Here is a 27,957-nt window from a genome sequence, read left to right on the forward strand (position 1 = left end):
TATTACAAAACCATTTTTTTTTTTTTTTTTTTTTTTTTTTTTTTACATAGGCTTAATTTACATTTTTTTTTCCAGAGGTGATACTTTTCAACATCTGGCCTCCATAACATTTTCCTTTAAATAAATTCGAATATGTTTGCAAAATTACATTTTCTCTGTTGTGTGCATAAAACATAAGAAGCTAAATTAATTAACAGATGAAACAAATTACATATTTTGATTTTCACCGTAATATGTTGAATTAGGCATACTTCACATATCGAGGATAACTTTAGCTTTTTTAATTTCACCATCCCAATGTATGGCCTCACTTTTTATATATTTTTACCTACATTAATACCCAGACATTTTACTGGCTCAGCCAATAAATGTATCCCATTCCATTCCATTTTTTAGGTCTTGCATTAAATATATGATTTCAAATTGTTCGCAGTCAATAGTAATACCAGAACAAATACTTAAGGGTACTGTGTTCCATTTGCAGGCCAAAAAAGTGTAAAGGTAAAATTCCAACGGCATTTGTAAGATAATACTGATTTAGAAATTCCCTCAAAACGAGAGGGCTTGAAAATGTCTTTTAGTAGAACACTAACGAACGATAGTTGTCGAATCGACTTAAATGAGTGCAATCATTTTAGTAATAGTTTTATTGTCAGACCCTTGTACCGAATAGTCGTACGTGTTGAGCTGCGCAAAGATTCAATCAGTTTAATTTTGGTCATTACAAGAAGTAGTTATTTGATGTAGACAAAAGTTCATGTACCTTTACAGCTCATTTTATGGATGTTATTACCAAAGTTTTTTAAAAAAGTCAGTCAGTCACTCATTAGTGTCTGACAGTGAAGTCTAGAAAGTAAATGGGTTTCCTCGCATAATTTGAATAATAGGACACTGCTAACATATACATTTCACAGATAGGACATACGTGACATTTTCATAAATCCTGCAAAGTTCTACAGAATTTGATGTTGGCTGCAAATGGGACATAGTACCAAGTAAGCTCCCTCATAACAATATCTGCTGACCGTAAGGAATAACAAAAAAACAATAGTATAGTATCGTCCGCAAAACATTATAATTTTTGTTTCTACTGCCCACATTCCCTTGACCTGGAATTTTTTATACCACATAAACGTTCGTTTTGTTTTATCCCCGAAGTTAATACTACTAAAAAAGCAGAGAGAGGACACCTTTGCGTCACCCCTTTCTGATTAAAAAAAACAAAAACATTATGTAGTATTGGAATAGCAGTCGCCACATAAGTAATTTGTGACACAACTAAAAGCTTTCAAACAAAATTTTACCGTAATACTTTGTTCCCAATCATTTAATCATTGAATAATATTTACATAAAACACAATCAATTATAATGATTAAAAAGAAAAACACCTAAATTACACTTATATTACAAAACCATTTTTTTTTTTTTTTTTTTTTTTTTTTTTTTTTACATAGGCTTAATTTACATTTTTTTTTTCCAGAGGTGATACTTTTCAACATCTGGCCTCCATAACATTTTCCTTTAAAGACATTTAGAATATGTTTGTAAAATTACATTTTCTCTTTTGTGTATATAAAACATAAGAAGCAAAAGTAATTAATATATTTTTAAAAGCTGCATATTTTGATTTCTCCAAAGCATCGTATGGCGTGATGTTTCAATGGTATTACAATCTTCACATACATAATCATTTTGAAATTTCCATTTATATCAATTACATTTTGACGGTAAAAACATATGCAAAAGTTTAAAATTAAATTGTTTGATTCTGTTATCCATGGCTTATACACCACTCAGATAAACCTACTACATGTATGCAAGGAACACAGAACACGAGGCCATACTCTGAAACTAGAGAAGACTTTTGCACATCTCGACATCAGGAAATTCTTTTTCTCGAATAGAGTAGTGGACACATGGAATAGCCTATCTGAAGAAGTGGTTAATGCCCCATCTGTAAATGCCTTCAAAAACAAACTCGATAACTATTGGAAGAAATCACCTTCAGTATATGACTTTGAAAGTTAATAGAAGAATGCAGAACTATTCCACCCTCCACACACACACCTCGACACGAAACCACAACAAACAGAAGTATTGATGCAAAGGAATTCAAACGATCGATGAACAGGCTCTGTCCTACCAACATCGATGGATTAAAGTAAAGTAAAGTAAAGTAAGTTATCACGTATAGCATTAAACTTAAAAAAATCAATACTAGATTCCAATTAAAATTGAAGGGCATTGCTAAACAATAAACTTTTCCTTTTTTTTCTGCACAAAGAATTAGTAGATCTTTAAAATATCAATATCATCACCCGTTGATATTTGTATGCATTTAGAGTGACGTAATTGTAACAAACCAATACGTAGGTAATCATCCCACACTTTTGGAAAGGCTTTCTTCACCTTTGAAAAGTTGAAGAAAACAAAACAGTTTTGGGAACTTATATTTTGGACACATGATATCAACATCGTTCCAATGCCCTTGATCAAATATATGTTTTACTTTAAAAATCCCAATTTGTTCCCATAACTTAAAATGCAATGTATGGTTATCAAAAGTAGTTTACTATTATTCAATAATATTTTATTGTCAATATTTGTAACAAAGTGCATATTTACATATCTCAACTATGACCAAGGTACAAAGTAAATCAATTATAATGATAACAAAGAAAAAAACAGATGAACTATACTTATATCACAAACTCAATTGTACGTAACATAATTTCCTTTTTTCCAGAGTTAGGCCTATTAATTTTAACCTCTGCCCTCCACAATATTTCCTTTGCATAAATTTGGAATATGTATGAAAAATTACATTTTCTCTTTTGTGTATATAAAACATGAAAGACAAATTAATTAATAGATATTTAAAAATTACATATTTGTATTTTCACCGTAATGAATTACATTTTCCCCACATATCTAAGATAACTTTCCTATCCCAATTTTAAGCCACAACTTTATTATTTATTTTTACTTAGATATATCCCCAGACATTTTACTGGCTCGATCAGCCGATAAATGTATCCCATTCCATACAATTCTTTTAAAATCTTACACTAAATATATAACATGCATTGTATTCATAATCTTGACACATATTTGTATATATTGATTCTATATAGGTTTTCTTATATTCTATATAACATTCCTTCTTTCTGTTACAATCAATAGAATATTTCACACTGTAGTCTCTATTTTTTTTATTTTACACAATTCCCACTGTATTAGCAAATCTAAACCACTAATTTTACATTAGTTGAAAGTATTTTCTTATTTATTCATTTAATTTTGATATTTGTACAGGGTAGCTTATGTTCACCTATACGGGTGGTCTTCCGTGAGGCAAATTATTAAATGTCCTCTTAATGATACTATCGTATTACATATATAGACGGTAATTAGTTATCAGGTGATTGAACTATAATCATTACTGTATAAGACAGGAGAAAGACAATTTTGGCTCAAAATAGTCCAAACTCCAGATATCATAATCGCAATATACATATTTACAAAGCATATCTACAAAGTACATGTAATAGTAATAAACGTTGATTGGAATTAATATAGCATTTGAATATACAAACTATAGTGAACAATTTAACATACCAATATCTTTCATGCTGATAGTGAATGATGTCATTCATTCAATTTGAAAAGTTTCATGCCATTCTAAATTATGAGAACTATGAAGCAAGGTCCATCAAGTACGAGGATGGATATAAGTACTGGACATACAGCTGTATTTTATTGTAAACGCATCATAAACCAATGATAAATACGTTGGAATACAATGAGAATTTAGAATTTAAAATCAATCACGGCGAAACGGAAAAGAAACCCCTCGGCATTCTCTTTTATTGGGAACGGACATTACAAGATTGTTTGAACATGTATTTAAAAGTGCTCACAGAGGGGGCCTTGTTTTTCTTCAATGATCTGTCAAATTGATTCCATGCTATTAATGAAGACACTAGGGGGCTATGTTTAAAGCATTCTGTTTTATTCGTTGGCATAGAAGGTAAACCTCCATCTTCCTGCCTCCGTATTCTCTATGAAAAAGTAAGTTACACACAATAATAAGTGTTTCCAGCATTTAAAGAGGTAACAAAATGAATTGACAGAAATAAAACTATCAAACGTAAACATCGGTGGTTCAGTGGAGGAATGCCTGCCTGTTACGCAAGCGATAGAGTTCGATTTCCGGCCGATGCCAGTAGTTTTCAGTTTTAAAAGGACGCGTTCTCACTTTTTACGTGGGATATCTAGATTTTTAAAACCATTTACATACGTGTTGATATTGATGGCTGAAATTCCCCCTTTTTTCTATTTATAATCATGAAAACCGGTCATTTGCTAGTATCCAAAGTGTGCTTCCTGTAATATTGACGATATTTTATGTTGACGCCTCTCTTTTTTTTCTTCTTTTCTACGCGGGGATAATTCCTCTCATACCAACTCAGTAGTTAAACGAATTGCTCATCAAGTTCTTACTGATTAATGTTCAGACGAACGAATAATTTCAACAGACGGTATTTTAAACGTTATTTCTGTCTCTGTTTTCGTTGCTTTGAAAATCATTTTGAAGTTTGTGATGGTTAAGACGGTGTTCACGCCGCTCCCATTGTAATCCTCTCAGCATTTATATTTCCTATTTGCTTAAATTCTTCAAATTGAGAGCTTCTTCAACGCATCTACTAGCGAGAGGACGTTCCATATGCCAAGACCCAATTCTTCTTTCAGAGACGTCAGGCAAAATTCTGGAGCCAGATTTAGCAGCTGCTTGATCTGCTTCAAGCGGGTGCCATTCACTTTCTTGAAACTATCCTTGCTCGTATCAACGCCATGCGATCTCAGCCATTTTCCCGCTTTTTCTTCATCCCATGTGACAAGATCTACCGCTTTCTGTGGGCGGGAATTCCCCCCGTCTTCATTGCCTGTTGGTTTGTCATCTTTGATTCCTCCACTGCAGTCTACGTCATCTTCCGCTGTTCCACCCCCTTGCCTTTGAGCATGGGCTGTTGGATTGCTTGCACCTACAGGCATGATAGGAGTAAGATACAGTCGTGAAGAGTTATATAATTTTATAGGTTAGGGCATACTAGAGGAACTCATGCGGAATCCCTTTCACTCATGTGATTTAGACACGTTTTTATTATAGATGGGGGACGAAAATCAGTGTTTAAATGTTTCGTCGATCAATTAAAATATTCTTAGACCATTCTCTTTCTGCAAAGAAAGAAAGATATTTGTATATCGGATGTACATATTCATTTTCTAGTGCATTTTGTTTACAGAAACTGTATGGAAAAACACACTGCGAGTAGGACGCATACAGAAGAGTTCCAAAAGAAGGCTTACCTGTGACCTGATCAAGCAACGGCACGACCAGATCTAGTTTCTCACGTTTGCCTCTATCGCTTAGCTCAGAGACCAGATCGGGTAGGCACTGTTTCATGCGATCGTCTGAAAACATAGGGTAATATTTCTTCATTCCCATGAGGGCACCGAGCCAGTCCTCTGGTGTGAATTGATCTTGAAGCATCAGGGGAATTATGTCTTTCTTTAGGGTGTAGGCGTAAGTCGCTTCTGATAGATACACGTATAACATCAAACAAAAGAAACAGCACAGTCAAGGTAAAGTACAGGAATATCTAAGTGGGGGATCCAGATTGGGAGGGGGGACTTGTGAGGCTCAAGCTCACCCCCATCTTTTTCAAGCTTCCCACACATTTTTCTTCATTAAGAATGACTTTGAGTGAGGCACACGTAGAAAACGAATTCAAGAACCCATGAAGCCCCCTCCCCCTTCTCGAAGACCACATCCTAAATAATTCTTACAGAACCACGCCTGTTCTCTAGTAACGAACGAAAAAAGTTTATCCCTTTCCAAATAGCAAAAAGAAAAGATGAAGAAAGAGAAAGAAAAAGGAAGAGATGGCCTCTATAGGAAGTAACATGAAGAGATGATGATACTGACGACCCAAACCCCTTCCAATATTCGATGGCCTTTCTCTTCTGAAATGTATCCTCCTAGTTGGTCTGATTCCCCTCTTCCGTTCCTTATTGCTCAGTCACACATTTGCGTATTTGGCTTGCGTAATGCTGCGTATTTATGGCAAGCCGTTTAACACTTATTCCTATTTCTTGATACCAAGTATTATCATTGCCTTATAACAGAAAATAATTTCTTGAAATCAAGAATTCATTTCTTGACATGAAGAAATAGGAACTAATTTTAAACGGCTTGCAATGAATACACAGCAATACGCAAGCCAGATACGCAAAGGTGTCACTGAGGCATGAGTATAAAAAAGGGTGCCCCTCCATGGCTGGACCTACGCTTCGCCACTAACCGTTAAATGTGTGTTTTATTTGTTCTCACCTGTACGACAGTTTTGACTTTCTTTGAATTTATGACTCATGCAAACCAGTACGACCGAAGCTCCCTGGACTGCCTTGGCCATGGAATCCAGTATATCGCCTTCTGTTATTAAATACGAAAGACATGAAAGAGGATTATGTGTAGGCCTACAAAACGAAGAGGGAAAAGACAGACATGTGGTTTATTTAATATAAAAATGAAATAACATGTTAACATGCAGTGGCAGAGATACAATAACTTGGGTGACAATGACTTCGGAGGTAAGCGCTTTATAAGCATCGTTTTTTGTATTATTATTTTTATGCCCATCTCATGATGAAAGGAGAGAGTAAGAACACGAAATGAAGATGGTTCACCCCCCAAACCGCCCCCTTTCATATAAAGTTCTTGTTTTCTTGAATTTCACCTACCTGCATGTAATAAGTCCGCCGTACCTCCCCTTCCCTGACATCACTGCCATCATTCCTTAATTTAATGGTTATATAGACCCACGCTACAAAACTGAACTAGAAAAATAAAATAAAAAGAGGTGAATGAAAGAAAGGAGAATGAAAGAAAGTGATAGTGGTCAAATGAGAATTGATTAATGAAAAGAATAGTACGTCAACGAGGGAGAATAAATGAAAGAAACAAACAAACAACGGTGCAAAAAAGAAGAATGGATAATGATCAAATGAGGAAGATTATATGATCATTCCTACTCATTTTGTCCACATCCATCCATACGTTGTATTCAGATTCTTCCAGATGGCGCTTGACTTGCAGCATTCGCTCCTGGCTTGCATGCTGGTAGCTAATCATGATATGACCCTCCACATGACCAGGCGAATCCTCCCTCTTCACCGAACTTGGACCACGATCTCCACGTGTAGGGGTGTGACCTTTGAACTCTTCATCGATGTCGAACACGTCATTGATGACGAAGAGTGCACCCGAGCAGGCGTCCTTGACATCACAATTCTCAGTCGTTTCTCTAATCTTCTTCAGTGCTATCGATAAGAATGTAGGAAACAAAATAATCAAATATTTTCAAATAGTTGACACTAAGAATGTATGAATCATTTATTGTCGTGTAGACATAACCACTTTTCTTGAGATTACTCGTCGATGTAGACATGCGGTTGATATGGTGCCAAGTCCTCTCTTTTTATACAATACAGAGACCGCAAACAAAATGACGAACAGCTATGGAAAACAGAAGCATAACACGAAAAGTAAGAAAGAGAAAGAAAGATGAGAGTGTGTGTGTTTGTGTCTTGTGGGAGATTGGGGATAGTGAGTAAACGATGACGTTTATTTATATCTTGGATTGTAGTTGTATCTTAAAAATATGTTTTAAAGCCACGCTAATTATTTTGATAGACTGATTGCCATTACAAATATTGCCGGTAGTTTTTGCAACAACTGTGGCGAAACACCAAAATGTGAAGAAAGAAGAAAAAAAAAATCGACGTTATTTGGTTGCAGTGTAAATGCAGCTAGGTTTTCGTTTAGGGCGAGGTTTAGTGTTCAGTCTAGGACTGAAGTTAAGAAATCGGTTATTGTAATACATAGAGTAGGGAGCAACTGTTGCCGTACGTAGCATTTGTCATATATTTGTTAAGATTATAAGCACCCACTTACTTTTAAGGAGTTTTGAACGCTGATGTATATTGACTTTGTTCTCTTCTTTGAAAGCCAGTTGCCATATTCCTCGGGCAGCCCAAAGCTTTTCTTCGTCGTTAGATCCTTCTTCCATCAGGATTCGCTCCAGGACGTCTATCCCACCAAGTTCTACGATGAGAAGCTTGTTGCAGTCGTTGATGGCCAGCTGGTTGAGTCCTTGGAGGACCTCGAGTGTCGAGTAACTGCCGACCCGAGACCTGCCATCTGGTTCACTCATGGCCGACTTAAGAGCCAGCAAGAGGAATTTCAGACACGGTTCATTTAGGGATATCTTATGAATTTCTGATTTGTCGACGATGAAGGAAAGCGCCAAGAAGGCATGGGCCTGAATCTCAGAGTTCTTCGATTGTGAATACTCCTGGAGGGTAACAACGAACTCTCGACACATGACTCTGTTCTCGGGTATTCTCCTACAGCAGTTGTAGATGATGTTCAGTACGTGATGGATGTGTCCGTCGCCTAGATTCGTCTGGAGATCTCGAATGACCATAGTAAGAAGACCCTTCTCGCCAAAGGCATAGGCGAACTCGTCCGAACAATCTATTAGATTGGTAATACTAACCGCCAATCCCAACAACGTCTCTGAGTCGAGGAAATAGGGGATGTTTTCATGTACAAGGCTCTTCCAAACCAGCGTAAATATCTCAAATATTTCATCATAAGAGACCAAGTATTTGATAATGGCAGATTTTGCGTCCCCAGTTTTCAGAGGGTAGATCTTGTCGAGAATGTTACAATCATCGATAAGGGCAAAAGCCTCTAATTTTCGACTTTCTTTGAAACTTACAAGAAATTCATCGATCCCATGGCAATAAGCTTCAACCGTCGCCTTTTGCTCTTCTGTCAGGTTTTGCTGTGCGTCCATGGTGGCAGCTTCATTCAGTTTTGAGTAATAATAATACCCTATACCTATACATATTACACTGAACGCTGGAAGTGACGGTACTGAGAAACTCGTGATGTGCAGTTTGACAAAGCGCGGTCCCACTCGCCCATTGACTAAACCGGTGCCTGGGGTTTCAGGAATATAGCGATTTTTTTTAAGGCAGGGGGTGGGGGGGGGGGGGGGGGGGCTAACACAAATTAATTATGAATTTGTTTAGATTATCAAGGCAAAGAATTCATCCATAGAAAATACATTAATTTGTATCTATTCCCCTATGTATATGACATGTATGACAAGCATATTATGTGATGGATAGCCCGGATTGTTTTCTTTAAAGGAGTTCAGGAGTTCCCAACTTTTCTCCCAGAAAGGGAAAAAAGGCACATAATTTCCATATAATGTAATGGAGGTTACTAAGCATTATGTAATTTCCTTTTGCATTTTTTGCACTCCTTTATACGGGTAATTTGGAGCCCCCCATGGACAACACCGCTGCCCCTAATCATTCTATTTAAGAAACACACAAAGTAAAAAATGCATAAGATCATTTTTTTCATTTAACACAGTAAAAGGTGAATAGGAAGGTGGGAGAACCTAAATCTTTCACACAAAAATGCCTTTTCAAGCACTTATTTGAATCTTCTGAAAACGAATTCAAACATAATGAAGGATTTCAAGTATGAGTCAGAGTCTATCATCTAGAGATTTATCATTATTTATTTTGGGTAGGTGGGACCATGCAGGTCATATCTTTCCAACAGGAAACCGAAATTACCGGCTTAACATCCGCTTTATCAAAGGTTAATAGGTTACAAGTACAATTATAGAGATTCGAAAATAAAACACTGAAGCGATCAACGTTGACTTAATTGATAAGCAACTTCCTGCGTAACTCGCTAGAACAATCTGCCACAGGACATTCGGGATGTTTCTACCCTGAAAATCTTCAAGAGTTTCTTGAAAACAATCCTCTTCCAATAATCTTCATTCAATCGTATATGTTTGTAATAGTGTAGAGTATCCATCACATAATGTTTGCTTTACCTTACCACATTTTGCTCATTTCTGTAGCCTCTCACTTCGTTGTTGTTATAATTATATTCTCTTTAATTATATATTTTGTTGTTTTTATGGAGCTATAATTAAATAAAATTTGATAATTTGTTAATTATTTGCTTATTTTGGGGTATATTGTGCATTTTTCCACTCGTCAAGGATACTACATCTCGATTATTTTTAATTGTAATTATCTCTCTAAATTCTGCTATACTATGTAAAGCGCATATGAATAATGCGTTATATAAGAATATACTTATTACTATTATTATTATTTTTTTTTTTAATGGTTTATTTTCGTCCCAAAACTGAGGAAATGGGGAATATAGGCACATATTTCAACTTTTATTTCGCTTGTCTTTTAATCCATAACATTGGGAAGTACACATCTATTTGGAAAGTAAGAGTAAAAAAAAAATGGAAGTCAGGGCAGAGAGAAAGATGGCGTGGATATAAACGTGCGGGGATGAGGGGGGGGGGTAGAAGGGGGTAAGGCCTACAGGTCATGGAGAGAGTGAGGGGTTGGTTGAATAAGAGGGGAAGAAAGAGAGGGAGTTCTGAGATCTAATTTAATATGGTCATAACAGTTACCATCTATATACAAAATCGATACTTTAATATGTCGTTATATTCATATAAATTGTCTAAATTTGCTTATATTGCGTATTTTCCTTGTTATCGTTTTGACTGATTTATCTTTTAACATAATTTGTTCTTACATTTTAAAGTTTTAATACCAGGACCAAGATGGAAAACAGTTACATTACTAGTCCCACGATGCTGTGAAACATTCATTCTGTTTACAAAACAAAATAGGGTCCAGAAAGAAAGGAAAGGGTTCATTTTTCATTCGCCGTTATTTGTTTAATGCTTCACGTCGATTGGATGCTATTGTAAAATTTGCATTTTGATATTAAGGTTTTCACCAGGTAGCTTCTATCCCTATATTCTTGTTGTTTGATTCAAAATTAGGTGAATTTCGGCCAAATAAGTGTGTTGTAAAGTATGGTATGTGTGATCTAAAGTAATAATATAGTATGCAATTTTCAAGCAAATTTTGATACAATTGTTTTCTGATGGCATTTATTTTGGACAAGACCAATGCGGTAAGGCTAAGGTCTGTACAATGAACTGTTTTTTAGAATTAATTGACGTTAGACAATCCCGCTCGTCTCTGTACCAATTAATTTGTACAATTAACAAGTACATCGCAATTGTGTTTTCAGTTTACAAACGAAGATAATATTTTGCAAAATATCGACAACAAGAATCGTCAGACCAAGGTTTAGAAATCAGTTGAATGTAGACCTACATGTATTCACAAAAGCTCCAAAACACATGGCATAGTCATTGAACATAATTTTTGTTCTTTTCATTGCACATCATTTATTACAACAACAATAAGAAGAAAAACAAAAACATTCGTTTGACATCTATTGATTTTTTTTAATGGTCATTCAGGATATTGTTCCAATCACAAGGTACCTATTTATCCTTGAAGCATCCACACGAAATGCATAATCTTGTCAAATGTTGAAAGTGTAGGGTAACACAATTGTTTTGATGATTTTTGCTTAATTTGTAAATGAGGGTCGTAGATTTAGCAAATCAGCAAAAAGCTGCCCCCGCCCAAGATTGACATGATATTTACCCTCATATATCATTATTTGGCATTTATTTTTAACCAGGATTTTTACAGCGCAAAGTGTCTCTGGAAAAGGATGGGACAACAAAATCGTCTGAAAAACGAATTAGTTTTTTCTTCTAATTTACTGACGTTTAAAATAGGTCTTTTCCTAGTTAAACTAATTTCAAATTTGGTATTTTTGTATAAACCTTTCCCATCTTGCCATATCTTCTTCTACGGTGTCTTTACATTAGTTAATAGTTTTTACTTATTCATGCATTTATTTCTGATATTTGTACAGGATAACACATTTCAACATGATAGTGGTGGTTTTCCATGATGCCACGTTTAGTAACAACTAAATTCAATAACTACCATGAATATTAACTTATTACAGTCATAGACAAACAAAACAGAAGGAAATAAGTATATGTATACAAATTATTGGATATCCTCGTAATTCTACTATTGTATTACATAGCCTAATAAAGAAAGTAGAAAGACAATTTTTGGCTGTAAATAGATCCAAGCAATAAAATTGTACATATCTAGAAAGATTGAATTCCTTGTAAAGTAATACACGTTGATTGACATTAATATAGCATTTGAATATACAAACTAATATATAACAATTAATCATATAACAAAAAAACATGCTTATAATGAATGATGTTATTCATTTAAATTGAAAACTTCATGCCATCCTACATTATGAGAACTCTGAAGCAAGGTCCATGAAATACGAGGATGGATATGAGTACTGGGGGTGTTTCACAAAGATCCTAAGTTGAAGTTATCTCTAAGTTTGACTCAACAATTATGGAAAGCCGTTAGCATCTTTGAAAATATTTTGTAAAAATTATTTTACAAGGCATACAAAGTTGATTCAAATCATTCATATTTTCTATTACCAAGGAGAATTCATGTTCTTGATGTGGAATTTATAGAAAGTCTAAAGTTATTGATTTTTCGCTTTTGAATATATTCCATCTTAAGGCTACAAATGGCTTTCCATATTTGTTTGGCCTAACTTAGAGTTGAGTTCGACTTAAGATCTTTGTGAAACACCCCTGGACATACAGCTAAATCTTAATGTGAACGCATCATAAACTAATGGTGTAATTCATACAGGAGAAATACATTGGAATATATAAATGAGAAATAAAATTCAAAATTCAATCACGAGAAGGAATAGAAACCTCTCGGCATTCTCTTTTATTGGGAACGGACATTACTGAAGTGTTTGAGGTGAATGGACATTTTTAACAAAATGATCTGTCCAATTGATTCCTTGCTATTATTGAAGACACGAGGGGGTTATGTTTGCGACAGATGACTTCGAGCTGAACGGACGGTTTGAGCGGAGCTCCTGCCACCCATTAAGATTACACGTTACACAACGCAAATTATGGCATCCCATGGCCCGAGGCCCACTACCCGACAAACTACAAGTAAGCAGCCAGCCCCATCGGCTCCCCCGACTGACAAAGTTCGCTCGCCTACCTCGACTGACAAAGTTCGTTCGCCTACTACCCCGGATCCCTCTAATGCGGTTTTACAACGAGACATTGCAGACTTTTCAGATAAAATATTATCTAAACTTGATAATATCAATCCCGAGCTACAATCATTTCATCGTCGCCTAACAGATGTGGAATCTTCAGTGGAGTTTAACTCTGCCAAAATATCTGAAGTAGAAAACTCCATACCAGCTAGCATCGCGCCCCTTCAAGAGGAGATATCTAATCTAAAAGAAAAACTGCTTCTGATGGAAATCTACAACAGAAAGCCAAATCTACTATTCTACGGGGTTGAAAGCGAACCAAACGAGGATATCTATCGCACGCTTTGTAAAGTTTTCATCCACCTTGGAATAGATGAGGAAACCGCCAAACAGATCCAAATGATCAACGCCCACAGATTACCCTATCGCAACCAACCTAGGACCCCAGACGCCGGTGCCCCAGCCCGTTCCCGACCCGCTCCGATAATCGCTAAATTCGTCAAGATGCCTGACAGAGATCTCATTCTTTCTTCTTTTGAGAACCAAAGACGCCCGAAGGAAACATCGCAGCAACTAGGAAACGCAGCGGAAATGCGACATGCACCACCGCCTCCCCCTCGCATAACGGTTAGGACGGACCTCCCTCCCACCCTGAAGGCTCATCGCGGCCATCTTGCTGAAATTGGTTACAAGTTGCGAAAGGAGAAAAACCAATCTACGAGAATAAGGTTGCAAGGTGCTAAAATCGTCCTCCAATGGAAGGAGAAAGGTACTACCACATGGAATCCCTACAGAGAATGAACAAATCCATCATCATTTCAGGTGACACAAACAATTATTCATCTTTTAATTTGAGGTCCGAAAAACGAAAAGTGATATAAGTGAGTAAAGTAAACGTGAAGTTTATGAAATCATACTTATAATTATATTCTATGTCACTTTAATATCACCGTATATTGCTTGCATCGAGTTTCAAATACCTTGCTTAGAAATAACAATAATACATGAAAAGTAAATCTTTGTTTTGAATTTTGAATTTCTGAAGCAATTTTGTAATCAGGACTCTGATTTTTGCTTATGCTCTAAGATAAAACTAAAGTGCTTCCTTTTTTCATATTTTTTGTTACAAAAACCATGAACTTGGTCGATATATTTACAGGAAGCCATTTCATGTAACGTGTGAAGAAAGAAAAGGGAAAAAGAGAGAAAAAAGAAAAATGTTGTTAAAACCCTATAGGGATCAATGAAAAGTACACCCGTTAGGTTGGAGGCATGTATTTTCCATCGCTGTACTTGATGAATGGAAAGTTTAAACCCAAGCATTTGCCAACTCCAAACTCTTTACCAAATGTTGGAGGTATTACATTATATTATTAATGCAATTTCCAAAGGTAAAACCTGATTATAAACATCATTCAATTCGCAGTCCACCGCGGGATATATTTATAACCAAGAATGTACACGTAGCTCTGTATATTTTTTGCCCCGCCCACCTTTTTTCTCACGGGATATAGACCACCCTATAGACCGTAGAGTAGTACATGGCCGATAAAGCTACCATCTAACCATGGACCCTTGGACGTCACTTAATTCGCAGGTTAGAAGTTACATATTTTCCAACCCCTCCCCACCCCACCCCCACCCCCGTTGGGTTATGGGCAAGTATTTGTGTCAAAGTACATCTTGCTTTGAATTACGGAAGCTTTTTGTAACAGGATTTTGATTCGTGTTAACCCCTCTCTTTTATAGCATATTTCCACGTTAGCTTGTTCCATTTTCAGCAACATTAACCTTGAATATAGTCGTTAAAGCAATATATAAACCCTTGGACTTAAATACATGTATCTGAACGGGTAACCGACCATGGGAATCATTGCATACCAGACCATTAATGTCACCCAATTATGGTTAAACTATTTGCATGCCGACAGAAAGGTTTAAAGAAAATCTTTGTTTTGCAGGGTCACCTGTATCAATCACAAAGCCTGTATTTGTATGAAACGCTTATTAAACTGTATCAATGTTTGGGCTTGTGGTTCAAATGCGTGTTACGTTATCACAAAGATAATTGACGCATAGAGCGACGGGTTCATTAATTGAGCAGCCTAACCTTCATTTCAAATCTGCATTTAAAAGAAAAGGGAAAAAAGAAGAGAATTTTTTTTTGTGTGCGTGTTTTACTTTTTTGTGACCAATAATACTGGAAAATTCGATTGTCCAAATACGTAAAGCAGTCGAACCCTGGAAGAATTGTACGTTGTCACGAATACTAAATTGTCATGATTGTATACCTTTCAGGAGTTATACGGATTTTTTGTATCAACCTTTGATCTTGATTACTGGGTTTGTCAAGAACGAACTCCTAACTCTTGGTCAATAATTATTATTTGTATAGCATTCAATTGTTTTGGGTCCATCTGTTTTATTGTAGTTGACTGAACTTGTTTTGATGACCGGGAATTCATGTCAAAACCCTCTTTGCCACTTAATAATTGTACTCCGAATTGTCATTGCTATCAAGCATTATGTCATGGTCTGCTTTAGCATGCACGAATATATTTCGTCTGCACAACGAATCCCTTAGTTTTGCAAAACACCTGTGTCAGTCACACCATTCGTGTAAGATGGGCGTATTAAACTTACTGTAACAAATACATGGACTTATCGTTTACGTGTGTCTAAAGTAGGAACAGGGCGTGGCTTTTCCGCACCACGGCTGACCGATCTTGATATTGGTCCGCAGTGGTGCTCTATCTCAGAAATACTCGACGCATGGGTGCGATGGGTCCATTGTTTGACCAGCCTAACTTTCTTTTCAAACCCGCATTAAATGTGTAAAGCATTTGAATCTTGAGATAATTGTATTGTTATCACTAATCTCAAATTGTCATGACCTTTCGGGGGTCATGCAGCTCCATTTTGTATCATGCAGGAATGTATAGCTTACCCTCCACTGGCCTGGGGGTCGTAGACAAATTTGTATTAACCTTTGATCTTGATTACTGGGATTGTCAAGAACGAATTCCTCACCCTTTTATCAATAATTGTCTGTAAAGCGTTCAACTGTTTTGGGTCCATCTGTTTTATTGTGGTTGACTGAACTTGTTTTGATGACCGGGAATTCATGTCAAAACCCTCTTTGCCACTTAATAATTGTACTCCGAATTGTCATGCCATCAAACATTATGTCATAGTCTGCTTTAGCATGCATGAATATTTACCTTTCGGGAGTCATGCAGCTCCATTTTGCATCATGCAGGAATGTATAGCTTACCCTCCACTGGCCTGGGGGTCGTAGACAAATTTGTATTAACCCTTGATCTTGATTACTGGGATTGTCAAGAACGAATTCCTCACCCTTTATCAATAATTATCTGTATAGCGTTCAACTATTTTGGGTCCATCTGTTTTATTGTGGTTTACTAAAATTGTTTTGATGACCGGGAATTCATGTCAAAACCCTCTTTGTCACTTAATAATTGTACTCCGAATTATCATGCTTTCAAACATTATTTCATAGTCTGCTTTAGCATGCATGAATATTTCTCATCTGCACAACGAATCTCTTTGATTTGCAAAACACCCGTGTCAGTCACACGATTCGTATATGATGGGCTTATTAAACTATAACAAATACATGGGCTTGTCGTTCACATGTGTCTAATGTTTGGGCGTGGCTTCTCCGCGCCACGGCTGACCGATCTTGATATTGGTCCGCAGTGGTGCTCTATCTCAGAAATACTCGACGCATGGGTGCGATGGGTCCATTGTTTGACCAGCCTAACTTTCTTTTCAAAACCGCATTAAATGTGTAAAGCATTTGAATTTTGAGAGAATTGTATTGTTGTCACTAATCTCAAATTGTCATGACCTTTCGGGGGTCATGCAGCTCCGTTTTGTATCATGCAGGAATGTATAGCTTACCCTCCATGCACTGGCCTGGGGGTCGTAGACAAATTTGTATTAACCTTTGATCTTGATTACTGGGATTGTCAAGAACGAATTCCTCACCCTTTATCAATAATTATCTGTATAGCGTTCAACTGTTTTGGGTCCATCTGTTTTATTGTGGTTGACTGAAATTGTTTTGATGACCGGGAATTCATGTCAAAACCCTCTTTGCCACTTAATAATTGTACTCCGAATTGTCATGCCATCAAACATTATGTCATAGTCTGCTTTAGCATGCATGAATATTTCTCATCTGCACAACGAATCTCTTTGATTTGCAAAACACCCTTGTCAGTCACACGATTCGTATATGATGGGCTTATTAAACTGTAACAAATACATGGGCTTGTCGTTCACATGTGTCTAACGTTTGGGCGTGGCTTCTCCGCGCCACGGCTGACCGATCTTGATATTGGTCCGCAGTGGTGCTCTATCTCAGAAATACTCGACGCATGGGTGCGATGGGTCCATTGTTTGACCAGCCTAATTTTCTTCTCAAAACTTTATTTATTTATTTATATTTTTTTGGTTTTTGTACATGACAATTATCATGATGGAAAATTCGATTGTCCAAATGGGTAAAGCATTTGAATCTTGAAAGAATTGTACGGTTGTCACTAATCCTAAATTGTCATGATTGTATTCCTTCCAGGGGACATGCAGTAGAACTTTGTATCATGCAAGAATGTATACCCTCAAATGGGCTTGAGACAAGTATTCGTTATCCTTTGATCTTGACGACTGGGATTATCAAGACCGAAGTCCTCACTCTTTATCATTCATTATTTTCTGTATAGCATTCAATTGTTTCGAGTCTATCTGTTATATTGTAATTGACGAAACTTTCTTTTTTATGATGAGCGGAAATGTCAAAACCCTCTTTGCCATTTAATATTATTGTACTCCGAATTGTCATAACAGTTATCACGTATGTACATACGAGCCTGCCTTAGCATGCATGTATCTTTCTAATCACCTGTGTCAATCAAAAATACATTCGAAATTTCGTGTGCTTATAACCTTAACAAATACATGGACTTATCGCTTACGCGTGTCTGACGTATATGAACAGGGCGTGGCTTCTCCGCGCCACGGTTGACCGATCTTCACATCGGCCCGCTGTAGCGCTCTATCACAAACATACTCGACGCATAGAGCGATGGGTCCATTGTTTGAGCAGCCTTACTTTCATTTCGAATCTGCATTTATGTTTTGGTGTGTCTTATTGTTTTGTGACCAATAATAATGGAAAATTCGATCGCCCAAATACGTAAAACATTTGAATCTTGAAGGAATTGTACTTTTTCACTAATGCTAAATTGTTACGATTGTATACATTCGGGTGTCATGCAGCTCCATTTTGTATCATGCAGGAATGTAATAGCTTACCCTCCACTGGGCTGGAAGCTGGAGACAAGTTTTTATTAACCTTTGATCTTGATTAATGGGATTATTAAAACCGAACTCCTCACTCTTTATCAATAATTATTATCTGTTTAGCATTCCAAAAATTTCTGTTATATTGTAATTGACTGATTTTTTAATATTTTTTTTGATGAGCGGGAATGTCAAAACCCTCTTTGCCATTTAATATTATTGTACTCCGGAATGACGTTATTGCTATTAAGCATCATCTCAGAGTCTGCTTTAACATGCATACATTTTTCTCCTCCGCACAACAAATCTCTTTGTTTTGCAAAACTCCTGTGTCAATCACAGAATCCATTGTTATAGACTGAACTAGTTTTGATGAGCGGGAATGTCAAATCCCTCTTTGCCATTTAATAATCGTACTCCGATTTGTCATTATTGTTATCAAGCATTTTGTTTCTTCCCAGCCCCTCTATTTTGCGTGTCAAAAATACACCCTTTAGTCGGGCGGTCGGGCTCCGCTCTGTTGCTCCTAAGCAATTATTGTAACTGTGACCAAGATGGGTCTTATTGTATTTTCATTTGTATTATATTTTGAAGTTACCCGCACACTTGCACTTCGTACACACACAAACGCACCAGCATCACACATGCAGTTGTTCATCCTCCAAATTTTCGGTACTTTACATAATACGTATCGTTAAATGAATTCGCACGCGCACATTCCCGATATTCTTGTCGACGATATAAACGAGAGCAAATACTACACACCCCAAGAATTCAAAAATTCATTTTCTTACAAACCAGACAATATTTCACTTTTACATATAAACTCCAGAAGTCTGAACAAAACTTTCGAATACGTTGAAAACCTTTTACACTCTTTAAATAATTTTGCATTTTCCGTCATTGGAATAAGTGAGACATGGTTACATCAGAATTCTCCAGATATGTTCAATTTGCCTAATTATAAGTTGATTAGGGCGGACCGCAAAGGAAGAAGAGGTGGCGGTGTTGCGTTTATATACACGAAACATAAACTTCAAAATCCGTTCAGATATTAAACTAACACAAGCAGAATCTTTATTTATCGAAATTAATAACTCAAACACCAAAAATGTCATCATAGGTTTGATTTATAGACCCCCTGATTCTAATTGTGATTTATTCTGTGACGAACTGGATTTTCATCTTCATAAAATAGGGGATGAAAATAAACACAATTTTATCGTTGGTGACTTTAACATCAACTTCTCACCCTCATCTGATAACAGTAACTCAACCAATTGTATGCAGTTGATGTATTCATACGGCTTTTTTTCGATTATTAATAAACCCACCAGAATAAATCCACATTCATCAACTCAGATTGACAATATTTTTTCAAACGTACATAACAACAAAACCATCGGTGGAATATTGTGTTCTGAAGTGTCGGATCACCTACCCATATTTTTAACTTGTGAATGCAAACTATCTCGCCGTAAATCATTTGATGAGCTTATATATCGCAAAGAATCCAAACGTAATATAGAATTGCTGAAACAGGATTTATTTTTCGAGGGATGGGCTGAGGTATATAGTGTAAATGATGTCAATACTGCATATAAACATTTTAGTAACAAATTGCAATATTATTATGAAAAGAATATTCCTTTAGGCAAAATGAGTAATAAGCGAAATAAACCCAGGAATCCTTGGATAACGAAAGGTTTATTGAAATCAATACAAACACGCAATCGCCTCTACAAATCACATTTACACAATCCAACTGACACTAACCTAAACACATATAAAATTTATCGCAACAAATTAACAAAACTTATCCGTACATCCCGTAGATTGCATTTTTCTAATAAAATAAAAAAGGCCAGTTCAAACACAACTGCAACTTGGAAAATTATCAAAGAGGTAATGGGAAAAAAAACGAATCCCCCACCCACGGATAATATCACATTAAATGGCACTAAAATACATGATCCTAGTCTTCATGCAAATTCATTTAACTCATTTTTTACGAATATCGGCCCTGAACTCGCCAGCAAAATTAATAGAACTCACGCTCACTTTAAAGACTATCTTTCCAATCAAAACCAAGAGTCTCTCTTTTTAAATCCGACAAATCCTAGCGAAATTATTAACATTACCCAATCTCTTAACAACTCAAAATCGCACGGTTTTGATAAAATAAGTATGTCTCTCCTAAAAGAAATAATGTATCCACTTGCAAAGCCTTTAACTCACATATTTAATCACTCGTTATCGCAAGGTGTTTTCCCTGATCTATTAAAACTAGCTAAAGTCAACCCCATTCTCAAAAAAGATGATCCTCACGAAATAAGTAACTATCGTCCAATTTCCCTACTTCCAAGTATATCCAAAGTCTTAGAAAAGATCGTTCATAATAGGCTACACAAATTTATCACTAAACACAAAATACTCAATTCAAATCAATATGGCTTCAGAAAAAATTACTCAACTGACTTAGCATTAATTCAAATTTATGACAAAATTACAAGTGCCATAGCTAACAAAGAGCATGTTATAGGTATATTCTGTGACTTGAGTAAAGCATTTGATACGCTCAATCACGCTATTCTACTCTCCAAACTCAGTCATTATGGAATTCGGGGTCAGCCACTGTTATGGTTTAAAGATTATTTAACAAACAGAAGACAATATGTTACATTTAATAGTTATGATTCTGATCCTCTTTTAATTCAATGCGGTGTTCCTCAAGGCTCCATCTTAGGTCCACTGTTATTTCTTCTTTATGTAAATGATATTAACAATACATCCCCCCTTCTTTCTTTTATCTTATTTGCCGATGATACAAATATCTTTTATTCCCATAAAGATCTTAATATGTTAAACAATACTTTGAATTATGAAATTAACAAAGTATCCGATTGGTTTAAATCCAATAAACTTTCACTTAATACAAAAAAGACTCATTTCATGTATTTTAAACATCATTCTCATAATACAGAAACACCTATATATATTAAAATCGATGGTATGCTACTAGAGAAGAAAACTAGTTCCAAGTTTTTGGGTGTCCTTATAGATGAAGCCTTGACTTGGAATGATCATTTACACCAAGTTACAATGTGCATTTCCAAAAGTATTGGAATAATCTCCAAGTTAAAGTTTCTTCTACCCCATGCAACCTTATTCCTACTATATAATTCGCTAGTTCTCCCGTATATAACATATTGTAATAGTGTATGGGCAAATTGTGGTTCGACAAAAATTAATTCTATTTTCAAACTGCAAAAGAAAGCCATACGTATTTGTACAGGTTCGCATTTCTTAGCTCACACTGATCCTTTATTCTATAAACTTAAAACACTAAAAATTTTCGATCTGAACACTACTCAAGTAGCAGTTATTATGTTTAAGTACATTAATAATCTGCTTCCACCATCCTTTGATAACATGTTTAGGTTTAATAATTCCGTTCATTCATACTCTACTCGCATATCTGGAAACTTCCATCTTACAAACCCCAAATTATCAATAACACACAAATCTGTTAGACATTCTGGCCCGGACATTTGGAATGATTTACCCGACAACATAAAGTCTTGTTCAACCATCTACTCCTTAAAAGCTACACTTAAACGACAAATAATACAATCTTATGCTCCCCTCTCTTTAAATTAGTATAACAAAACAGTGACTTAATTATTCTTTATCATGCAACTGCTCACTGCACCTGCACTTGCACCGCACCCTCTTGGTCACTCAGTTTTTTCGAAGAGAGTTATGTCGCCAATTCTTTTACGAGGCCGCCATCCATTTCCAGCCTAACCGCTCACGATGGTGGTCTCCTGCGTTCCAAATTACCTCTCTAATTTATTGAAAATATTTCATATTTCTTATGTTATTGTATGCTTCGTACATGTTTATCGAATGATATAATTGTACATGATTTTTCATTTAATTACTTTTGTAAACATTGTATTCATTGTATTTGTTATTGTTCGAAATTTTGTACTTTGACTTTGAATTTGTATATTTTTGAACGCAGAAATAAAATCAATCAAACAAAAAAAAAACACAAAAAAAAACCTTTGGTACAGAATGTGAACATTCATTTCCTTCCTCCGTATTCTCTCTCTCTCTCTCTCTCTCTCTCTCTCTCTTTCTCTTGTTTTACGTGGGGATATCACCTCTCATACCATCCCAGTAGATAAATAAAAATGCCTATCAAATTAGCACTGATTAATGTTCAGACAAATGCATCAATTTATCAGAGGTTCTATTAAACGTTATTCTGTCCCTGTTGTTCGTTGCTTTGAAAATATTTTTGAGAATTGTAATGGTGAAGACGGTGCTCACTTCCTTGCAGCGCCACTCTCATTGTAATCCTTTCGGCATTAACATCTCCTATTTGCATCTATTAATGAATGGTGCATGACTGATTCTTCAAATTGAGAGCTTCTCCAACGCATCTACTAGCGAGAGGACGACCCGCAAGCTAAGACCCAGTTCGTCTTTCAGAGACGTCAGGCAAAATTCTGGAGCCAGGTTTAGTAGTTTCTTGATCTGCTTCAGGCGGATTCCTTCCACTTTCTTGAAGATGTCCTTGCTCATATCAATACCATGCGATCTCAACCATTCTCCTACATCTTCATCCCACTGGACCAGATCTACCGATGTCTGCATGCGGGAATTCCCCTCGTCTTCATTGGCTGTTGGTTTGTCATCTTTGATTCCTCCACTGCGGTCTACGTCGTTTTCCGGTGGTCCATGGGTTGTTAGATTGCTTGCACCTAGACGGTCGTGAAGAGTTATAGAGTTTTATATGTAAGGGTATACCAGAGAAACTCATGCAAAATCCCTTTTGCTTATGTGATTTAGACTCGTTTTTATTATGTAGATGGGGAACGAAAATCAGTGTTTAAATGTTTTATCGATATTAGAAAAGACCGTTTAGATTCTTAGACCATTCTCTTTCTGTGAAGAAATACAAATACCTACAAAGTAGATGTTAATTTTTCTAATCAGTAATTACAGAAAATGTATAAAAAGCACTGCTGTTACGACGAATACAGAAGAGTTCTCAAAGATGGCTTACCTGTGACTTTATCAAGCAACGGCAAAGCCAGATCTAGTTTCTCACGTTTGCCTCTATCGCTTAGCTCAGAGACCAGATCGGGTAGGCACTGTCTCATGAGATCGTCTGAAAACATAGGGTAATACTTCTTCATTCCCATTAGGGCACCAAGCCAGTCCTCTGTTGTGAATTGATCTTGAAGCATCAGGGGAATTATGTCTTTCTTTAGGGTGTAGGCGTAAGTCGCTTCTGATAAATATACGTATAACATCAAACAAAAGAAACAGCACAGTCAAGGTAAAATACAAGATCCAGATTGGGAGGGGGAACTAGGAAGACTCAATCTCACCCCCCCCCCATCTTTTCCAAGCTTCCCACAAAGAGTACCCCTTTCCGAATGGCAAAAAGAAAAGATAAAGAAAGAGAGACACTGGCAGCAAAAAGAAGGGGTGGCCACTATAGGTAGTTACTTGAGGAGATGATGTTACGGACGACCGAAACCCCTTTCCCACATTCGATGGCCTTACCCTTCTGAAATTTATCTTCCTAGTTGGACCAGTGCCCCTTTCCGCCCCTTAGTATAAACAAGACTGCCTCTCCATGGCCGGACCTCGCTACGCCACTAACCGCAATAATGCGTTTTTCATTGTTTCTCACCTGTGCGGCAGTGTTGACTCTCTTTGAATTTACGACTCATGCAAACCAGTACGACCGAAGCTCTCTGGACTGCCTTGGCCATGGAATCCAGTATATCACCTTCTGAAATACCAAAGACATGAAAGAGGAATGGATGTACACTGTAGGCATACAAAACGAAGAGGAAAAGACGGACGTGTGGTTTCTTTATTATAAAAATGAAATAACTATAACATGCAGTGGCGGAGATACAATGACCCACATGCCCATCTAATGATGAAAGGAGAATAAGAACGTGAAATGAAGATGATATCACCCCTCCCGGACCGTCCCCCTTCATAAAGTTCTTGTTATCTTGAAATGTCACCCACCTACAAGTAATAGGTCCGCGGTACCTCCTTTTCCATGAATCCACTGTCATCATTCCTTAATTGAATGGTTAGGCCCACGCTACAAACAAGAAAAATGAATGAAAGGAAGAAACAACGGTGGAGAAAGAAGAATGGATGATGATCAAAGGAGGAAAGGTATGATAATTCCTACTCATTTTGTCCACATCCATCCATACGTTGTATCCAGACTCTTCCAGATGGCGCTTGACTCGCAGCATTCGCTCCTGGCTTGCATGCTGGTAGCTAATCATAATATGACCCTCCACATGACCAGACGATACCTCACTCTTCACCGTGTGACCTTTGAACTCGTCATCGATGTCGAACACTTCATTGATGACGAAGAGTGCGCCCGAGCAGGCTTCCTTCACATCAGAATCTTTAGTCGTTTCCTTGATCTTCTTCAGCGCTATCCATTATAATGTACGAAAAAAACACAGCAATCAATCTTTTCATAGTTGACATTAAGAATGAATGAATCATTTTACACTATATGTCGTGTAGACATATCTACTTTTCTTGAAATTACTCGTCGATGTAGACTCGCGGTTGATATACAATAAAGAGGTAGACTCCAAACAAAATGGCAAAAAGCTAAGGGAAACAGAAGCATAAAACGAGAAGTAAGAAAGAGAAAGAGAAATGAGAGCGTGTTTGTGTGTATAAGATAGCGGACAGTGAGTGAACGTTGATGTCCAATTTATATCTTTGATTGCTCGTTTTATCTTAAAATATGTTTTAAGGCCACGCTAATTTTTTTGACAGACTGATTGAGATCAAAATGAAGAAGAAAAAAAGCTAAACCATACTTATATAGGTTCTGTCCCCTGACATAAACATTCATAACTTTTGCCCCGGGCGCACTATTTCGTCAAAGGTTTGAAGTTCTGGTTAGGAATTCATTTCGGCTTTTAGACGGGATGCCCATGTAAACATCCCAAACACCATTTCGAAAAATCGTCGATTTTTTTTTTTTTTTTTTTTTTTTGGGAGGGGGGGGGGGGGGGGGGACTACCATTTACATTTACTGGAAAAACTCATAAAAAAAGCCGGCGAAGTTTAATCGTATCGAGTATTGGGTGAGTATATGCGCCACTTATCGGTGCCCTGCATGCGCCTAAGCGGTAGCGAGGAGAGTCACGTGAGCAAAATTCGGTTTTTGCATTTACACTGCAACAAAACCGGTGAAATTAATCCGAATCCTGAATCCAGAAGTACATTTTTCAATTTTTATTTTTTGTAGTGTTTACCGGTAGTTGCTATGCAAACTTAATGGTGAGAAAAATCGACGATTTTGGTTGCAGTGTAAATGCAGCTAGGTTTTCGTTCAGGGCAAGGTTTAGGGTTCGGTCCAGCTAGGGCTGAAGTTAAGAATTCAGTTATTGTAATATATTGAGTACGGAGCAACTGTTGCCTTAGTACATATCATATAATTTTTTTAAATTGTAAGCATCCACTTACTGTGGAGGAGTGTTGTGCGTTGACGTATCTTGACTTTGTTCTCTTCTTTGAAAGCCAGTTGCCATATTCCTCGGGCAGCCCAAAGCTTTTCTTCGTTGCTCGATCCTTCTTCCATCAGGATTCGCTCCAGGACGTCTATCCCACCAAGTTCTACGATGAGAAGCTTATTGCAGTCGTTGATGGCCAGCTGGTTGAGTCCTTGAAGGACCTCGAATGTCGAGTAGAAGTAGACCCGAGATCGGCCATCTGGTTCACTCATGGCCGACCTAAGAGCGTGTAGGAGGAATTTCAGACACGGTTCATTCAGGGAAATCTTATGAACTTCTGATTTATCGACGATGTAGGAAAGCGCCAAGAAGGCAATGGCCTGAATCTCAGGGCTCGTCGATTGTGAATACTCCTGGAGGGTATCAACGAACTCTCGACATATCACTCTGTTCTCGGGAACTCTCCAACAACTGTTATAGATGATCTTCAGTGCGTAACAAATAAGGGTGTCGCCGAGAGTTCTCGTCTTGAGATCGCGAAAGAGCAAAGTTAGGAGTCCCTTATTACCAAAGGCATAGTTGAACTCATCCGAACAATCAGTTAGATTACCAATAATATTCAACAGAGCTAACAATTTCTTCTTCTTCTTCAACTTGAGAAAAATTGAGAATTTTCCCTTCACAAGGTTCTTCCAAAATAGCGTAAATATATCAAAGATTTCGTCATGACAGACCAAGTATTTGATAATAGCCGATTTGGCGTCCCCAGTTTTCAGATGGTAAATCATGCCGAGTACGTTCCACTCCTCGATGGAGGTAAGAGCCTCTAAATCTCGACTTTCTTTGAATTTTACCATAAATTTATCGATCCCATGGCAATAGGTTTCAACAGTCGCGTTTTGCTCTTCCGTCAGGCTTTGCTGTGCGTCCATGGTGGCAGCTTCATTCAGTTTTGGTTAAAATGTAATAAACATGTATGAACGCTGAAAGTGCAAGTACTAAGAAAACTCGAAATGTGCACTTTGACAAGACCCGGTCCCACTCGCCCATTGACTAAACCGGTGCCTGTGGTTTCAGGAATATAGTAACTTTTCTTTCATCTTTGAAAGAAGGGGGAGGGGCTATAAGAAATGAATTATTAAAGTGTCTCGAATATTAAGGCAAACTCAATTCTTCATGAATTCATCCATAGAAAGTACATTAATTTGTATCTACCTATGTCTATGACATGTATGACAAGCATAATTTATGAGCGGGATAGCCCGGATTGTTTTCTATAAAGGAGCTCAGGAGTTCACAACTTTTCTCCTGGAAAGGGAAAACGGGCACATAGTTTTCTTTACCAGTATGTAAAGGAATTTAGAGTCCGAAAAAGATAATATTTACATTTTTAGATAATTGTTTAAAGTAGGCATTCTAATTACAGAGCTCCTATACGGCTACTCAGCATTATATCATTTCCTTTTGCCTTTTTGGCACTCTTTTATAACAGTAATTTGAAGCCCCCCCCCCCAACGGCTACGCCGCTGCCCCTAATCACAAAAACACAAAAACAAAAGCAAAATGCAAAAGATCAAATTTTTCATTTAACCAGTAAAAGGTGAGTTTTGTGAAGGTAGGAGAACCTAAATCTTTCAAAAAGAATGCCCTTTTAGGCACTTATTTGAATCTTCTGAAAACGAATTTAAACACAATAGAGGGTTTTAAGTAGGAGTCAGAGTCTATCTTGTAGTACAGAGAGATTTATCGTTATTTATTTTGGATAGGTGGGACCATGCATGTCATATCTTTCCAGCAGGAAACCGAAATTACCGGCTTAACATCCGCTTTCTCAAAGGTCAATTGGTTACAAGTACATACATAGAGATTCAAAAATAAAACACTGAAGCGATAAACGTTGACTCAATTGCTAAGCAACTTTCTGCGTAACTCCCTAGAACAATCTGCCACAGGTTATTCGGGAT

At 36.9% G+C, this 27,957-nt stretch overlaps 2 protein-coding genes across 2 annotated transcripts; both read right to left on the minus strand.

Annotated features, from left to right (window-relative positions):
* Window positions 1-4,057: 4,057 nt before the first annotated feature.
* On the minus strand, window positions 4,058-8,925 carry LOC115918062. Its single transcript, XM_030997037.1, has 5 exons — window positions 8,019-8,925; window positions 7,097-7,384; window positions 6,396-6,497; window positions 5,372-5,599; window positions 4,058-5,046 (listed from the first exon to the last, which is right to left on the minus strand). Exons 1-5 carry the CDS (start codon window positions 8,923-8,925, stop codon window positions 4,679-4,681), a joined length of 1,893 nt encoding a protein of 630 aa, XP_030852897.1. The 3' UTR covers window positions 4,058-4,678.
* A 13,545-nt stretch (window positions 8,926-22,470) lies between these two features.
* LOC105439382 lies at window positions 22,471-27,571 on the minus strand. The gene is made up of 5 exons (XM_011668310.2): window positions 26,007-27,571; window positions 24,697-24,954; window positions 24,175-24,276; window positions 23,539-23,766; window positions 22,471-23,233 (listed from the first exon to the last, which is right to left on the minus strand). Exons 1-5 carry the CDS (start codon window positions 26,923-26,925, stop codon window positions 22,887-22,889), a joined length of 1,854 nt encoding a protein of 617 aa, XP_011666612.2. The 5' UTR covers window positions 26,926-27,571; the 3' UTR covers window positions 22,471-22,886.
* Between the last annotated feature and the right edge of the window lie 386 nt (window positions 27,572-27,957).

The sequence above is a fragment of the Strongylocentrotus purpuratus genome, unplaced genomic scaffold (genome assembly GCF_000002235.5).
Source record: "Strongylocentrotus purpuratus isolate Spur 01 unplaced genomic scaffold, Spur_5.0 spur5_scaffold_4, whole genome shotgun sequence".
NCBI classification, from domain to species: domain Eukaryota; kingdom Metazoa; phylum Echinodermata; class Echinoidea; order Camarodonta; family Strongylocentrotidae; genus Strongylocentrotus; species Strongylocentrotus purpuratus.